Here is a 19409-nt window from a genome sequence, read left to right as displayed (position 1 = left end):
CAAAGAGATATAGTTGAATTTGTCTCTATGATCTGTTTGAGGAGTTTGTGCACCAGACCTGGTGGCCAGGAGATCAGGGTCATGCTTGCAGTTCCACCTACCAAGATTTCTGCATATATGTTGCCTGGAATGGTGACATAAGATGGTATGACAGGTTTATTTAAATAACTAGATTGGTTATGATGCAGGTAGTAAGGGTATAAAAAGTGGAATAAGATTATGTTAAGTTTTTGAAGAGCAATGGCTTTGAAGGAAAGAAAAATAATTAGGTAGGCATTTTTAAGCCAGAAGAAGAGTGGACAGTAGGGTAAAAAATGGATGTAGGAGACTGGTTAGAGTGATTGCGAAAGTCCAGGTGAGGTTATGATTTTAGACTAAAAGAGGGATTGAGGATGGAGAGAAGTAGGCAGATCTAAAAGGGCATTTATATGAAAAAAAAAAAAAATAGAGCCATGGAAGAAAGAAGGATCTTTTCATGAGGTAAGAGTGTTAGCCCCTGAGTGTTAATACAGCCAAAGAAGGGAAGAGATTAAGAAAGGACAAATAAGAGTGTTGAATAATTAGGTTAAATAATCAGCTTCAGTAAGAAGCTAATACTTAGTATGTGTTATTTACCAGTCACTCTATTAGGAGTTTTACATGTATAATCTCATTTAATGTTATAGTATCTCTAGGAAGTATGTATTATTTTATATATTTTTTAAAAATTTATTTATTATTAGAGAATGCAGTGGGAGGGGCAAAGGAAGAGGAGCGGGGAAGAGAATTAGAATTCTCTAGCGATCTCCCCACTGAGTGCAGAGCCTGATGTGAGGCTCTATCTCACAACCCTGAGATCAGGACCTGAGCCGAAATCAAGAGTTGGACACTTAGCTGAATGAGCCACCAGGCACTCTGTATTATTGCTGTATTTTGATGTCAAAACTAAGGCTCACAAAAAATGACAGTGTGGCAAATTCAAGAGTATAGCCCAAGTTTAATTTCACATTTCAGTATCTGCATATTTCTTCAATTTTCTACAGTGCCATTGGTGACTCCCCATCATTTTAAAAACATTTTCAGAGGGCAAAAAAGCCATTTCACTGAATATATATGGAGTGTATGACAAACAAGAAACAAAAAAGTTGGGAAATGAGTCTTAGTCTAGAAGATACATATTACTAGATTACTAGCTGTTAATGATGCCTCTGCTACTAATATGATACAGAAAGGAATGCTATAAGCCTATCAGTTCTCTGTTCTTTATCCATATTTTTATTATAATGTAAATGAAAACTGCATACAGCACCTATACCTTAATACAAACATTTCCCTTTATTCCAAAGCTATGTATAACCTGTCATGGACTTTTTGGTTGCTCTTTTTGCTTGCACTGAGTAATTTTTTCAATGTGATCTTTTTTTGAATTTCTTAATGACTTGCTTTGATAACTGTAATTTTTTCCTTTAGGTATTGGATCAGGAGTCAGTTTTCAGTTGAGCAACCAACATAAATTCAACATCTTGATATTATATTCAACTACCAGGTAAGGCTGCCTACTTGGTGGCCTACCTGAGGCATCAGGACTTGAATACTTTAGGGGGGCTGGAGCCTGCTTAGTATTTGTTTATGTTTTATATTTACATTTTTCTTATAGAAAGGAAAGAGATAGAGCAAGAGAAGAGCATACAAGTGCAGTTAACAAGATGTTCAGTCTACAGAATGAAGGAGATGATCAACAAGGAAGCCGATATAGTGTAATTCCACAAATTCAGAAGGTGTGTGAAGTTGTTGATGGATTCATCTATGTTGCAAATGCTGAAGCTCATAAAAGTAAGCATTATCATATTTTCTTTTTAAGAGAACCTTTTTTTGCAAAGCAAATACAATTGATTTTTGGGATTTACTGTGACTTCTTAAGAACATGGTGGTTAATTTAATAAATGTGATTCTGTGACCATTAATGTTAGTAGTGGGTTCTCAAACCTTGATGTGCATTAGAATCATCTGAAGAGCTTGTTAAAAATAGCTGCCTGATTCCTACTCTAGTGGATTATAATTCATAGATTTGGATTATTTCTTGGGCATTTTTTTAATAAGCACCCACAGAATTCTGATGCATATTAAAGTTTGATACTAGAACAACATACTATTTCTTGTTGTATGCTTCTGCACTTGTTATTGATGTTTTGTCTGCTGCTAGCTCTATTCAAATAATTTATACTGATAACTGGAAAATTTTACCTTTAAGATAGTAGAGAGATGTGTGGGATTAGTTAAGAATACTTTCCACATATACTGAATAATTGCCCTCCACAATGCTATTTAGGCATCAAATCAGAATATTATTGGGGCACAAACCAGTATTGTAATTTTTTTCCACAGTCTTTTGTGAATAAGTTAATGCATGAATATATAATATATTGTTCTCACTCAGAACAAGGTAACAGCATTACTGAAAGAATTTAAAGCTTATGGTGCACTGAAGTTAACCAGAGCTAAAAAGTTAAGTTCAGCTCAACTACTGACTAGTTGGAATCAATCCACTGCATTAGTGTTCTAGCCGAAGAAGAAGCATACCCATTTCTGGGAATATATTTTCTTTGCCTCAATCTTTTCTTTACTGTTCTTCCACAAAAAAACATTTAGCATTAAATTAAACATTATAAAAGACACAAAAAAATCAAAATGAAATGACCCATTATCAAGAGATGAAGCAATCAATGGAGCAATCAATGGAACCATACCTAAAGATAAAACCAGATGTTGGCACTCTCAGAAATGGATATTGAAATAACTATGATTAATATGTAAAAGGATCTAGTGAAAAAAAATGGAAAATATGCATGAATAGATAGGGATTTCAGCAGAGAGAAAGAAGAAAGAATAAAATGGGAATGCTAAACATGAAAATATAGCAGGTGAACAGTTTCCTTAATAGATTTATCAGCAAAAGAAACCTTTGGTAAAACTGAAGATAAATTGGAATTATCCAAAGTAAAATAGGAAAAACCAAGCTGGAGGAACCCATCAAGGGAAACAGCTCTAGGGTCAGTGGACTTTTTCTCAAGGGGCCAGAAAATAGTAAATATTTTCAGCATATAAGCCATATGATCTCTCACACTCAACTCTGCTGTTAGAGTGCAAAAGTAGCCATGGATGATTTATAAACGAATGGGCATGGCTGTTTTAAAAAAATATTTATAAAAATAGATCCATAGAATGTAGTATGCCAATACCTGGTATAACTCATGTGTAATTGGAGTCCCAAAACATGAAGAAAGAGAATAAGGAAAAATAAAACTTTGAACAGATAATGGCCAAAATTATTTCAAAATTACTGAAAGACAACAGATCACAGATCCAAGATGCTCAGAGAACTCCAAATAAATTTAAAATAATAGTAATACATAAATAAAAAAATACATCTAGATACATTATGGCCAAACTGATGAAAGCCAAAGATAAGGAGATTATCTTGAAGACAGCCAAAGCAAAAGAAAGCATACATATAGAGGGCCAAAGATAAGGACAAAGATTTCCTGAAAGAATTGCTGAAGGCAGTGAAGGGAAATCTTTATGGTATTGCAAAGTGGAGAAAACCTTATATCCAAAGATATCTTTCAAAAATGAAAGCAAAATCAAAACTTTTGGGCAAAACCTGAGAAAGTTCATTATCAGCTGATTTGCATTACAAGAGATATTAGAGAAAGATCTTCAACCAGAAGAATATACCAGATGGAAAATTGGATCTTAAATGAAAATGAAAATCTAAAAAAAAGCAAATAAATAAATAAAAGAAAATGAAGAACCCTAGGATGGAAACAAGGTAGCAATATATAAGATTTTTTTCCCTAATTTTTATTTTTTTATAATTATGTACAGGAAAAAATTGTAATAATGTATTGTGGGTATATGATTCTTTTAAGTAAGATACATAATAACAATATAAGCAAACGGAAGGGATCAAATGGGAATACGTTGGTATAAGGTTTTCCTATGTGTGAAGTTGCATAATACTATCCAAAGGTAAACTTACAAAAACGTGCGTGGTAAATCCTTGAGTAGCCACTTAAAAAGTGAGAGAGGTATAATTAATAAGCCAGGAGTGAAGGTAAAATGGAATAATTACAAACTTAGTCCAAAGAAGGGGGGGGGGATAAAGAACAAAGAACAGATAGGACAAGTCAAAATCTAAAAAGTGTATGATTAGGTTTCTATGCACCTTTGGGATGCCTGAGTGGCCCAGCAGTTGAGCCTCTGCCTTTGGCTCAGGGCGTGATCCCAGGGTCAGGGATCAAGTCCCACATCGGGCTCCCCACAGGGAGCCTGCTTCTTCCTCTGCCTATGTCTCTGCCTCTCTCTCTATCTTTCCTGAATAAAATAAAATTTTTAAAAATAATAATAAGTACACCTTGTTGATAATGACATTAAATATTGATTCATTTTCTTTTCACATATAACAAATTTCCTCCAACCTAGTGACTTAAAATACACCTATTTATTAGCTCATAATTCTCTGTGTCAGAAGTCAGCACAGCATGGCTGAGTTTCCAGCTTAGGGTCTCACAGGCTGAAATCAGAGTTGGATGGTTTGATGCAGTACTTTCTGGTGCCTCTGGGGAAAAATCTGCTAACTCACTGAAGTTATTGGCTGAATTCAGTTCCTTACTATTGTAGGACGGAGGTTTTTGTTTCCTTGCCAACTGTCAGCTGAGAGCTTATGTCATCTTTTAGAAGGTATCTTCATTTCTTGACTTGTGACTTCCTCTTGTCTTCAAATCCAGCAATGGATAATCTTTCTAAGAAAACCTCAACTCTTTTAAGGGCCTACCTGATTAGGTCAGCCTCACTTAGTATAATGGCTCATTCTTGAGGTCAGTTGTGTATTATAATGTAGCCTACTTATGGCAGTGATACCCAATCACTGATTCTAAGTTTCTTCCACACTCAAAAGGGAAGAGATTATACAAGGGTGTGAATCATTGGGTGTCCTTTTGGGATTTTGACTACCTCACAATGTCAGCAATTTACACAGTCTAATGAAAGGCAGAGATTGTTGGTTTAAATAAAAGAGCAAGACCCAAGTATATTTTTAAATTGTTTAAACTAAGGTCTTTGAAAGAAAGGGTAGTGTTAGCTACAAAATTTGTGAGAGGAAAATACCTATATCAACGTATTTTTGCATTTAAACTCTGGAGACATCTGAATGGTATTGTGACCTTTTTTCCCCTCTAATTTCATTGAAATTCCTATCCTTGAATGCTATCTAATAGTAATTTTATGACAAATCAGTAAATGAACAGCGATAGAGGCAGTTTGTTATGTTTGGATCCTGGTAATTTTTTTGTTTCCTTGTTTTGAAGTTTGTTTTATTATTTTAAAAATCCTTATAAAATGCAAATTAAGGGTTTTGACTACATTCTCTAGGACATGAATGGCAAGATGAATTTTCTCGTATTATGGCAATGACAGATCCAGCTTTTGGATCTTCAGGAAGACCTATGCTGGTTTTATCTTGCATTTCTCAAGCAAATGTAAAAAGAATGCCCTGTTTTTATTTGGCTCATGAGCTGCGTCTAAATCATCTAAACCACCCATGGATGGTAAGGTCCTATCTTCTCTGGTGAGAAAAATCTTATTTTAATTTTCACTGTTCTCTATTTGATTTTATTCTTTCCTACTCATTCTCTTTAATGAAATAGCATTCTAAAGTTAGTTTTAATAGCTTGATCAGTGGGAGATATTTGATTGGTATCAGTAAGTTTTACCTGATCGTTTGGTCTCTCCTTGCCTCTCCTATCAGAGACACAGTGAAATAACAACTGGAGATTGGTGTTGTTTTTGTTTTTTGTTTTGTTTTGTTTTGTTTTGTTTTAGATGCCAGTATCATGTTTTTTGTTTTTTGTTTTTTTTCCAACATTTAAGTATTATGCTTTAAGGGTCATCAGAAATACAGATTTCATCTTACTGTTCCTTGCTTTCCAAATTTTATTTTAATCATGGAATCCTTTCTTCAAATGAAGCCTTACATGAAAGCTCCTATGTAAAATAAAGAAAAATTAAAATTGGAAGTGCTTATGCTTAATAAGAGGATTTTCTTCCTTCCTCCTTGCATACCTTCTGTGGAGTCTTCTAAAGACTCTTTTGGAACACAGTTTGAAAGCTACTCATAAAGGTGTACCTTTCTGAGTGGTACCATTAGGAAGAGTGGCATTACCATTAGGAAGAATGGCAGTCTTAATACATTTTTGCAGTTTGATACCACTTTTACCAGCTGACTAGCTGGAATCATTAAAAAATGTTTTAGTTTTCAAAGTGGATCCTTTGGAGGAATTTTTTTTTTCTAATACAAACAAGTCATAGAAATGGTTCTTCCCATTCCCAAAGCTGAGTTCCAAGATAAATAATAAGCCTCAGTTTGGTAATAATTATAAACAGATCATATTTTTTATCTAAGTTCTCTAGAAGACAAATTTGAATGAGTCACCTAAAGTTTACTGGGATTTTTTAAATCCTATTTTTTTTTTTTTTTTTAGTATCTAGAAAAATGTTTCTTTTATTCATAAGATTTTGGAGTCAGTTTCTTACAGTGATCTCTCTTATCTGCTCATAGGTCCAGGATACAGAGGCTGAAACTCTAACTGGTTTTTTGAATGGCATTCAGTGGATTCTTGAAGAAGTAGAATCTAAGCATACAAGATGATCCTCCTTTTAGACCTTGGAAATTGAAACCCCTTGAAACTTGTTACTAAGGTCATGATGTGAATATTTTGCTGAGTCAGCTAATTTTGTCCTGCCTTTTTGCAGGTGGGCTTTATATTGGGACAGCTGTAGCTGCTGTGTTTTTTATATAATTTTTACTTTTTACCTTAAATCAATTACAAGAAAAATGTTTCAGCATTTAGCCCCCAAATGAGCCTTTTAAGACTTTTTGATAACTTTTATACTTTCTTTTTTTAAAATATTAAATTCTGGAAAAAACAAATTTGTACTTCTGTCATTCCTTGTGATTTCTAATTTCAGTTCAGAGGTTGCCCTGGTGGAGAATAGCAAATTTGCTAAGCTTTCTATAGGTTCTTTTCAAGAATCCTTAACTGGTTATCAAAAAGAAATTTTAATTTTTAATAAATATACTGTTTAAAGACTGGGATATTCATTAGAATTGCACTTATTATTATGGCCGTATACCTTCTGGGTTTTTTTTTTTCTGAAACAAATTAATTTTATATCATATTTAGTACTGATTCAGTGAAAACTTTCCTGGAAGTACTTGCTATTTCACATAACTTTGAAAGTTCATAAGATTCTAAGGCCAAATTCTATTCCATACTCATAGAGAAAATATCCCATAAGACATGATCATAAGACCTTCTTACAAATTGCAGAGGAAATGTTACAGCTTTCTTATCTCATTGGAACTGAGGAATTTTAACATTATAATAAAATGAGCACAGTATTTGGGTTAGGGTTAGGGTTTAAAAAAAACAAAACTGTTATTATGATGCTGTCCCAAGATATAGCCTACAACCCACAAGAGAGTGCTGCTCCAAAAAAGGGAGCTCCTACGTATGGGTACACTCCTTCAGGAGTTGGCTTCAGCAGCATGTAGTTGAGGCAGGATGGGAAATGCTGACATCCTACTCCTGTGAAGATATTTCTCTAACTTAGAGAGGTAATGTGGTTCTGCTTCCTTGGCTGCCCCAGTCTAGATTGGAGTTTCCATCTTGCTGAGTTGGAGGAGGGAGGGAGTTGGAATAAGTTTTAGCTCAAATCCCAGACACTTGCTGTTCTTACTGAGTTTTAGTAGATTTTTTTTTTCTTGGAAAATATTTCTTTATTTTCTGTAGGCTTTGGGACCATATATAAAGACTTTAAATGGTTGTTTTTTTTTAAAAATAATTTCCTCCAGTTTTTCTAGGGAGCTATTCCACAGAACCCTCATGCTATTATGCCAAAATTAGATCTCCCTATTTTCCTTGTTATATTTGTAGTACATCACCTAATTCATTCCTGATATTGATGTTATATCGTTTTTCTTCTTGACAGTCTAGCTAAAGTTTTACTGATTTTATTATTATTCTAAAAAAACCCACATTTTGGTTTTACTGATTTTTCTATCTTTCATTGACTTATGCTCTAATGTGTTTTTCTGCTTTAAAATCTTTTTTATTTCATTTTTTTCTAGTTCTTTTTTTTTAAATATTTTATTTATTTATTCATGAGAGACACACATAGAGAGAGAGAGAGAGAGAGAGATAAAGGCAGAGGCACAGGCAGAGGGAGAAGCAGGCTCCATGCAGGGAGCCCGACATGGCCCGGGTCTCCAGGATCACGCCCTGGGCTGAATGCAGCGCTAAACGGCTGAGCCACCCGGGCTGCCCTTTTTTCTAGTTCTTTAAGGTAGATATTTAGATCATTAATTCTGTTCTTTTTAAAATTAATTAATTAATTTTTTAAATTGCCTAGTATGGAGCCCAACATAAAGCTTGAACCCACAACTCTAAAATCAAGACGTGAGCTGAGATCAAGAGTCAGATGGTTAACTGACTCACCCAAGAACCCCTATATTTTTATAAATAAGCATTTAAAGCTATGGGTTTCCCCTAAACTCTCTTTAGCTTCATGGACACATTTTGGAATATTGTATATTTATTATTATGCAGTTAAAATATTTTCTAATACCTTCACTTTTTAATCCATGGATTATTTAGTGTCATTGTTTTAGTGTTGTTTAATCTGTTATCTATATATTTTATTGTTATTGATACCCAATTCAATGTCTCTTTTTATCAGAGAATACTCTAAAATTTTAGTCTTTTTAAATTTGTTGAACCTTGCTTTATGGCCCAGCTTATGGTTTATTCTGGTGAATATGCCACATGCACTTGAAGAGTTTATATTCTGTAGTTGTTCAGTGGAATGTTTTATAGCTACTTATCAAGTTAAAGTGATTGATAATGTTTAGATGTTCTATATTGGTTATATTGATTTTTAAAAAGATTTTGTTTTTAAGTAATCTCTATGCCCAATGTGGGGATTGAACCCACAAATCCAAGATCAAGAGTCATTCTGAATGAGCCAGCCAGGCACCCCATATTGATTTTTATATAGTTGTTTTTATCAGTTACCAAAAGACTTTAGAATCTTTAACTATGATTAGGGAATTATCTATTTTTCCTTTGAACTATTAATTTTTGTTTAGTGTGTTTTGATGACATTTTTAGGTGCACATATGTATATGACTTATTTTTCTAATGAATCAACCCTTTTATCATTATTAATGATGTCCTTTTTACTGATAATATTCATTGTGAAATACATTCTCTAGTATTAATATAACCTCTTCAACATTAAAAAAATACTGATCTCATGATATATCCATTCAACCTAAATCTGTCTTTATGTTTTAAGTGTATTTCTTGTAGATAGGATATGGCAAATTTTGCTTTTTCTTTTTCCATTCTGGCAATACCTGCAATTTTAGAATGTATAGATCATTTACATTTAATGTGATTATTGATATGATTGGCTTCAGATCTACCATTTTATTATTTGTTTATCCCCTCTTCACTATTGTTGTTTCTCTATTCTTTCTATTTTGGATATTCCATATTTTTAAGAAATTGATTTAAGTTTTTCTGTTAGTTTTTTAGCATGTCTGCATTTTTTAGAGGTTTCTCTAGTGATTGCAGTATATTTCCTTAGCTTTTGAAAGTTTTCTTATAGTTAACACTGTACCAGTTTTGTAATATTTACAAATGTTGTAACTGTGGGTTTTTATTATTCATACCATTTTTTTTTGCTATAGCTATTAAATATAGTATATCCCTGTATGTTATAAATCTCAGGAAGACAGTGTTATAGTTTTTGCTGGGTTGGCAATTTTATTCTTTCAGCCCTTTCAAGTGTTCCTTTGTTTTCCTCTAGCTTCTATAGTTTCTGGTAAGAAATTACTAATTACATCTCTATTCTTTTGTGTATAATTTGCCTTTTTTTTTTTCTGCTTTCACGTTTACTTTTTATCTTGATCTTCAACAGTTTAACTACAGAGTGCCTAGGAAGACCCTGTTTATAATTATCTAGGTTGGGAGTTACTAGCATATTGAATATTGAAATTCATGTCATTTACCAAGTTTGTGAAATTTTGGCTCATTATTTCTTCAAATATATTTTTCTTCTCTATTCTTTTCTTTCTTCCTCTTTGGGTCTGTGTTGTGTAACAACACATGTAACACCATTTGTTATTATTTAACCTTCTCTGAGGCATTGCTAATTTTTTTCAAAGTTTTTTTCTTTCTGTTTTCAGTTTGCATAATTTTATTTGATTAACCCTAAGATTTTCATACTCTATATTTTGTTAATCAGTCTTGTGAATTTTTATAATGTATTGGTTCTATAATTTCCTTTGGTTCTTTTTTTTTAATTCTATTTTGTATCTCAGATTTCCATTCCCCCCCCCCCCCCCCCCCCCCATTGAGGGTATACATTCCTGTACATCACTGAGAATGTAATAGCTGTTTTAAAATCCTTGTCTGAAAATTCCAAATCTGGAAGCATTAGTTTCCATTGGTTTTCTTTTATTAAAGTAATGAGTGTCATTTACATTTTTGTATCTTGCAGAGTTTTGTATTGTTCTGAAAAATATAAATGTTAAGTTGTGGAGACTCTGGCTTCTGCTATTTTTCTCCAAAGAGTGGTGTTTCTTTTGTTTAAACAAGTAACATGGTTAGATATACATTGCAAACTCTGTTCCTTGAGTAACAGTTCTACATGCAATTTATCTTTTTTATTTAAGTGAACAACTTGAGTTGGTTTCTCACACAAAATTAGCCAAAGATATAGACCGAGAATTTAGTGATTCCCTTCCTGGCTTTTTCTTTCTGAGACTCATTTTTTCCTCTTTAGTGGCTATGGTTGCCCTCAACCAAAATGATACTTTTTCTGTTTTTTAGATCTGCTCTCTGTCTTTTGCCAGAATTCCTGTTGGGGGATCAACAACTTATTTTCACATTTGGAGTTCTTCCATTTGCAATCTAGTATATCAATCATATTTTCATTAAAAGCTTCAGTGGTCTTTTTCTTATGCCAGCAAAATCTCTCTTCCTATGTTGGAGTGATATCCCAACCACAGATACCAAATTAAGCAGTTGGTCTCATAAAAGCAAAAGCTCTTTGATCACCAAGAAGACCCTGTTTATTCTTGGAATTTATTTAGATGTTTTTACCTACTGCTCTTGATGGCCCAAAGTATAATTTTCTTTTTTTTTTTTTCTGTTTTCTTGTTACAGTAACAATCTCTTGTGACCTAAATTCTATCTGAAAGAAAGCAAAAATTCTTAGCGGTTTTTACACTGTCTTTTTAAACACCTTATTATTTCCCGGATCAGTGTTCATTTGTCAAAAAATTTCTAGCATTAGGTCTACACACAGTAGCTGAACTATATTGATCATTACTGTACACTGTGAAAAGTTCTCATGTTTCATTTTCTCCTTGATATTCAATATTATTTCATTTTTACTATACAGTGAGATGACTTTTTACTGTTTTTTTTTTTTTCCCTTCCCAATTGAATTATGTTTGCCTTCATATTCTTTGACCCTTGGAAGAAGTCCTAAGCAACTTTTCATCACATTTGAGGTCTGACCCTTGCTACAGCCTCAGCAAATTAAATATCCAATATTTAAAATTTTCCAGTTGTTTATTCTTCCTACACATTTTATAAGCATGTTAGAAGCAGGGCAGCCCCAGTGGCTCAGCGGTTTAGCGCCGCGTTCAGTCTGGGGTGGGATCCTGGAGACCTGGATGGAGTCCTGTGTCTGGCTCCCTGCATGGAGCCTGCTTCTCCCTCTGTCTGTGTCTCTGCCTGTCTTTACACTTTATCATGAATAAATAAATAAAATCTTAGAAAAAAAAAAGAATGTTAGAAACAGCATAACTAGGTTATTAAGGATCCTAAAACCAAATTGGTCTGAGTTCACATCTTAACTTCATTACTGTGTGGTCTTAGCCAAGTTTCTTATCTTCTGTGTGACTGAGTTTCTCTAATTGTAAAATGAAGATAAAAAATACCTTATAGAGTTCTTAAAATGCTTAAATAAGTTAATATTTTAAAACACTAAGGACAGTGTGTTGTACAAAAAAGTGCTCTAAAATTGTTTAATAAATTTTGATGTACAGAACAACACTATTATCAAAATGAGTTTTTATTTTTTAATCTCATATGAAAAACCTAATGTAAAAAGCTCCATTTACTTAAGAAAGCATATAAAAACCTGTCAGTAGATAGATCTAGTGAAATAATTCTGGGGGATAATAGAGCTCTGATTTTTTTTTTCTACAGAAATATAGAAATTTTAGTTAAAAATTTGGCAAAGTAATATTTAACTTTTTTTTTTTTTACCATGAATAGCACTATCAGTTTTACACCAGAATACATTGATGATCATTTTCTGTTTTCTACCAGGTAAAGTACAAAGTCTTAGCTTGTTTGTCAAATTGATACTATAACTAACAGAAGACTGTTCTTAAATTCTGAAAAATATGACAGTGCTATCTCTAGATTTCCAGAAGGTGGTACTATTGCTACATACAGAAAGAATTTGTTACTAAGAAAAAGAGATATTTCAACTTAACTTTTATAATTTTGATCAGATTGGATTTTCAGTAATATTTCCCAAAGTGTGTAGTGGATTAAATAAAGTTAAGCATGTTACACAGGACTTCTCAGAACTTTAATGTGAATCAAAGATCATTTACTGTGAAGCATTTTTATTTTGTTTTTTTCACAGAATATACTTAAGGATAGATACAGATTAGATTTTGTAGAACAAAATTAGAGAAAATGGCTTTAAAGGAATTGAAACTCAATAAAATATGATTTTAAAATATTAGGATAATCCACAGAATGGAAGAAATTTTTTTACAAATGGCATATGTGATGAGGGAGTTATATTTAGAATATATAGAGAACTATTACACATCAATAATGGAAGATGAATAAAAGTCAACAAGGGATTGTTCATAAATAGACGAATGTATAATGAAGATGTAGTATATATACACAATGAAATATTAGCAATGAGAAGGAATGAAATCTTGTCATTCACAGCAACATGGATGGACTTAGAGGGTATTATGCTAAGTGAAATGAGTTAGAGAAAGATGTATGCCATATGATTTTACTTAAATGTGGAATCTAAACAAAAGCCAATAAACAAACAATAACAAGAAAGAGGAACATGCATAAATATAGAGAACAAACTGTTGCCAAAGGGGCGAGGGATAGAGAATAAGCAAAATAGGCAAACGGGTTTAAGAGGTATAAGATTCCAAGTTATGTAAGTCATGGGGGTGAACAGTACAGCATAGGGATATAGTCAATAATATTGTAATGACTTTGTATGGGGACACATGGTAACTACACTTTTCTTAGCATTCTGTAATGTATGTAATTGTTGAATCACTATGTTGTACATCTGAAACTAATATGTCAATTATACTTCAGGTAATAAAAAATCAGCAAAGAATCTAAAGATGTTTCTCTAAAAACAATACACAAATGACCAATAAGTGTGTGAAAAAATACTCAACATCATTAACCATCAAAGAAGTACAAATCAAAATCACAATGAGATATGATTTCACACCTACTTGGATGACTACAATAAAAAAGAGAATAAGTTTTAAGGAGGATGTTTAAAAATAGAATGGTCAGAATGTAATTATTTTGGAAAGTGATTTGGCAGTTTCTCAAAATGTTAAAAATAGTCTTACCGTGTGACCCAGTAATTCCCGTCCTAGGTATATACCTAAGAGAAATTTAAATGTGCATACAGAAACTTGTATGTATACGTTCAGAGCAACATATTCATAGTAGCCAAAAAGAGAAAATGATCCAAAGGTCTATCAACTGATGGATAAATAAAATTCTGTATATCCATACAGTGAAATATTATTCAGCAATAAGAAATGCTGACACATACTATAATATGGATGAAAACATTCAGTGAAAGAAGCCACTCACAAAGGACCACATATTATATGAGTCCATATATATGAAACATTCAGAATTGACACAAAGTAAATTACTGGTGAAGGACAGGGTGATGGAAGCATGGGGGTGGATGGCAATAAAATTTATTTTAAACATCTATGTAGATACTTGGATTTTTTCTTGAATAGTTTACACTATATATTGCTTAGTTTCAGTAGCCAGTTCTGGATCATGTGTGCTTTCTTCTTTCATGTGAAGACAGTCTATTGTTAAGTAAAAAAAAAATCCAGGAGAATAATTTGCTAAATGAAATAGAAAGTATGGTACCTAGCAATAAATTGTTTGATTCATTGTAACTGTGTAAACCAGTATTACTTCAGCTTGAGTTTTCTAGGTTATTATGAATATTATTATATTCAAGACCATATAAGTATTTTTTTTCTGTGAACTTTGTGATCATACCTTTTGCCCATTTTCTGTTGGATTTTTTTCCCCTTCACATTTTTTTTTTTAAAGACACATTTATTCAGCCTCATGATAAGACTATTAAATTTAGCAATCAACAGCATGGGTGCCAAAAAAAAAATCTACATTAAAACCCTTTGTTGGAATGCTTTACACTTTCTACAGAACAGAAACTAAAATAACCTGTTGTACAATTAGTCACAAATACAGTCCTCAAGTGTTTGGCCCATACATATGAGTGTTGTGTAAAATATGTCTTCTTTGCAGCAACTAGGTAGGCCCTGCCACCACTGTGCTTGGCTGAGTTCACAAGTCTGTTGTAACCTGTAGCTTCCCTGTCATTTCTCTGGTTCTCCTCTCCTGCTAAGCTTTGTTTCCTGGCAGTAATTAAAACCTTCTGCCACTGCCATAGCTGCTGCTGCTGGAACCGCCACAGCCACCTTGGTTTCGTTGTTTGGCAAAGTATTGGCCTCCACCACCATAGGGGCCAGAGCTTCTGCCTCCAAAATTTCCTCCTTTTATGGGCCCAAAATTTGAGGATTGATTGTTGTAATTGCCAAAATCATTATAGCTTTCACCACCTCCAAAGTTGCTTCCATCATTACCAAATCCGTTATAGCCATCCCCACTGCAACTGTATCCACCACCACCTCTACTGCCACCGAAGCCACCTTGACCACCGAAGTCCCCTCCATGCCCAAAGTTGTCATTCCCACCAACACCACCTCCACGACCACCACCAAAGTTTCTAGAACCACTTCGGCCTCTTTGGCTGGACGAAGCACTAGCCATCTCTTGCTTCGATAGGGTTTTCCTTACCACACGGTTGTGGCCATTCACAGTGTGGTATTTTTGAATGACAATCTTGTCTACAGAGTCATGGTCACCAAATGTCACAAAAGCAAAACTTCTCTTTTTGCCACTGCCTGGGTCAGTCATGATCTCAATCACTTCAATTTTCCCATACTGTTCAAAATAATTTCTTAGATGATGTTCTTCAGTGTCTTCTTTAATGCCACCAACAAAAATCTTTTTCACAGTTAAATGAGCACCAGATCTTTGAGAATCTTCTCATGAGACAGCCGTCTTTGGTTCCACAACTCGTCCATCCACCTTGTGAGGCCTTGGGTTCATGGCTGCATCCACCTCCTCCATGGTGGTGAATGGGCCGAACCCAAAGCCTCTGGAGCGCTTGGTGTTGGGGTCTCTCATTACCACACAGTCCATAAGCGTTCCCCCTTGCTCAAACGGCTCCTCAGGATCTCATCAGTTGTTTCAAAGCTCAAACCTTTGATGAAGAGCTTCATCATTGGTCTGTTTAATCTGCCTATCTATATAGGATTCATTTTTTCCTAGGAAATTATTTATATCTAGGTTTTTCTAGTTTATTTGCATAGATATTTATAAATTTACTGTCTTATGATTTTAAAATAAATCTTGTTTCAAGATAAATTTCTCTTTATCATGTCTTACTTTGTATGCTTTCTCCTTTTTTCTCTCTTGACTAGTTAAGCTGGTTAGTACTTTGTATTATTACTTACTTTTTAAGAACTAGTGTTTTATTTAGCATATTGTTCTCCTTTCTTATGCCTCATTAATATCTGCTGTTATTACTCTTCTTTATTATACTTCAGGTTTACTTTACTGTACTTTTTATAACTGTTGGGAATTTGATTATTCTTAAACTTTCATTTTATTGATATGTGTTTAAGGTTATATGCTTTCTTCTGATCACTTTTGTTGTATTCCATAGATTCTTTAATTTTTATTTTTATCACAATTCTTTAGAAATTGAGAAATTTTTATTTTTATTTCTTCATTTCCAAAGAATTGTTTAATAAAAAGTTAATTTTTTTTAACGGTCTTTCATTGGAGGATCTTTGTTTTGTTTTTAATTAATTTCTAATTGTTATTTTATAGTCCAAGAATGTGGCATTAGTTTTACTCTATGAAACTTAAAACAGTTTTTGGCGACCTCATAGATGGTCAGATTTACTGAATGCTTCAGGTTTACTTGAAAAGAAAGTATGTTTTTTAATAGGTGTCAATAAGATCTACCTTATTCATTACATTATGAAGGCTATATATATATATATCTTAATGTTTTTGTTCTTTTTTTATTCTTTTTTTTTTGAGTGAGAGTGAAGTATTAAACTCCCATGTTATTACTATAGCTCTGTCTGTTTCTTCTTGTGTTTTCTGTAATTTGTACTTTGTTAAGAAATTTGCTGCATTGTATGATGAATATGTGTTCATTGCCATTACTTCTTCACTGTGAATTGGATTCTTTAGCATTATGAAGTAAACTTTTTGTCTAATTTAATATTTTTAAGCCATGGAATGTACCTGCTTTTACCTGTTTAGCTTTTCTGAATCAGTTTAAGTTGGTCTGTTTATTTAATAGTTGAGTTTTGCTACATGAGCCAATCTGAAAATGTTTTTTATTTAATAGGTGAGTTAAGTTCATTTTTATTTATTGATATATGTTTAAGTAATATTTACTGTGTGTTATATATTTGTTGCATTTATTTTTATTTTTTAAAAAACATTTATTTAGTCATGAGAGACACAGAGAGAGAGAGGCAGAGACATAGGCAGAGGGAGAAGCAGGGAGCCTGATGTGGGACTCGATCCCGGGATTCTGGGATCACGTCCTGATCCAAAAAGGCAGACACTCCATCACTGAGCCACCCAGGAGTCCCTGCATTTCTTTTTCTATGTTGTCTATATATATTTTATGTTCCTTAGTACTTTTAATATTATATGTTATATATAAAATATTATGTATTTTACATGTTCTGTGTTTGTTTTTGTTCTTATGGTTATCTTTGTGCTAATCCCTTCATTAATGACCATTTCTTTACTTACATTTTTTCTCATTTTGTCTATCATTTTCTTGCTGATCCTTTTTACTTCTCTTTATTTCATTCTAATTAACTTATTGTCTTAATTTTTACTCATAATCTGTTATTCCTCGGATGTTTTCCAATTTTTTCTTTATTTTCAACTTTGTTCCTGAGCTTAGTCAACTCACATTTTCCATCTTGTTCTTATGTTATTTTTATTTTGGACTTTTAAATATGTTCTTTGAGGTTTTTTCATGTCAGCAAATATTTGCTTAAGGATATTTAATTTAGATTGGCATATTTTGTTATACATTTTCTCTGCTTTGTGGTTGTTTTTTGGGAATAATTTTCATCATCTGAAATATTTTGCTTTTCATTTTTTGGTTTTCTATTACAATACCTTTAGTATGGATGCTGTCTTCCTTTTTCTGTTAATTTTGGAGTATCTTACATTTTCCTATGCCAACAATAACAATTGGTGGCTTTTTAGATTTCTTAGCGCGAGTCTCCTCTTCTGTTGGTATGATGAAGTGCAGGTTCTTTAATTAACGTCTATATTCTTTTGTGCGCAGAGGAGAGAGGATAATGACGTCTTTGATGTTTCTATTTTCTTTTGTTTTTGTATAATACTTCCTACTACTTATTTCCTTCTTCCTCCTTATCCCCCAAATCCATGAGAATCCAAAGCCATTCCTCCTTCCAAGTCTTTCCACTCTTCTGGAGATGGGATTCAACTCCCAATATTATTGCATCCATTTTCAAGGCTCACCCTCTCAATTCCCCATAACCAGAACTCTGAACATCCAGATAACAGATTTATTCTCTATCAAGAGATAGTGGGACTCTATCTTTCGGATGGTGATTATATTTGTATTCCACACCTCAAGTGCCCACTTGCTGCTCTGGAGGGTACTCCAGAGGTGGTTCTTGTGGCCTCAGAATGTTTTTCTTAGTCACGTGTAAATTGAAGTATTATTCAGTTTTAATCATGAAAAGGGCATGAGTTTTGGTTGTCTTATTCATTGTCTCTGATCTGTATAGTAATAAAAAGATATATGGAGATTCTAATTTTGGTGGCCCTATTATCCTGTGGTATTCCACAATCAGATTATATTATTTTTGAACAAATATAATTGTAAACTAGGTCTTACTTTTTTGATCTACAGTTTCTTTCCTTATAATTTCTACATATCTATCCTGGTTGTATCTTTTGAGATAACATAGAATAAATAAAATGCCTCTCTTATGTTCTAAAAAAAGCTGTTCCTCAGCCCATAAAATCTTTCCTTTGAAATAATCATCCATCAGCCCTTCAACCATTACTTAGGTGATGGAGCTTCAAGTCACCCTTCCCTCATCTGATCACGTTTTTTATCAAAGGTGCAAACTTCTCAGGTTCATTGTTTTCTATAATATATTTATCAGCATAACTTCTGAGGACATTATGGCCATTGGAAAAAGCTAACAATACCAATTCAAAAGTTTATTCTTAAAATAATTATTTTTCTTTGCCCAAAAACAATGACTTATGTGAAGAAATAAAGGAAAATTGAAAATGGAAACAAAGCATGTTTTTATGTTTTGCTTTTGATAAAGGACAATTATCAATTGGCTTATCCACAAACACAGGAAGTATTTGTTCTGACTGGAAGAATAGTTAATGTGTCTAAATGTTTCTAACCAAATGTAGCAAATAAAATGTAGAATAGCCTGAATGAATATGAATACTTATGAATCTTAATTAGGAGTTCAGTGCTGCAAAGTGAATGCTAATGAATTAAGAGAGTTCTGCTTTGCTTGTTCTCATGTATGTGGTACTGACAGGGTTATGCCTTTTTTTTTTTTTTTTTTTATGATAGGCACACAGTGAGAGAGAGAGAGAGGCAGAGACATAGGCAGAGGGAGAAGCAGGCTCCATGCACCGGGAGCCCGATGTGGGACTCGATACCGAGTCTCCAGGATCGCGCCCTGGGCCAAAGGCAGGCGCCAAACCGCTGCGCCACCCAGGGATCCCCAGGGTTATGCCTTTTTATGCAATGATGCAAGTAAATCCTGGGGTTGCTAAAAATTGTCAATACAGAGCACAGTATTCTTAGAGGTTCAAATAGAGTGAGGCAATAAA

General features: G+C 33.4%; 1 protein-coding gene across 4 annotated transcripts in view; it reads left to right on the top strand.

Annotated features, from left to right (window-relative positions):
• Window positions 1-19409, top strand: part of FBXO4 (F-box protein 4) — a 277900-nt gene that overhangs the window by 6513 nt on the left and 251978 nt on the right. For 3 of the 4 annotated variants that reach the window (XR_012001266.1, XM_072756988.1, XM_072756987.1), the window contains exons 4-5: window positions 1450-1525; window positions 1637-1812. Coding sequence is in view for 3 of the 4 variants with exons in the window: in XM_072756988.1 (XP_072613089.1) it covers window positions 1450-1525; window positions 1637-1812 (252 nt within the window). In the remaining variant the exon portion in view is untranslated. Of the gene's footprint in view, window positions 1-1449; window positions 1526-1636; window positions 1813-5409; window positions 5586-6595; window positions 10647-19409 lie in introns of those variants that run through there. The other variant, XM_072756989.1, reaches the window with a different exon arrangement.

This window comes from Vulpes vulpes, chromosome 4 (genome assembly GCF_048418805.1).
Source record: "Vulpes vulpes isolate BD-2025 chromosome 4, VulVul3, whole genome shotgun sequence".
NCBI lineage: Eukaryota > Metazoa > Chordata > Mammalia > Carnivora > Canidae > Vulpes > Vulpes vulpes.
Note: the sequence above shows the minus strand (reverse complement) of the source record. Positions and strands in the feature narration are given on the sequence as shown.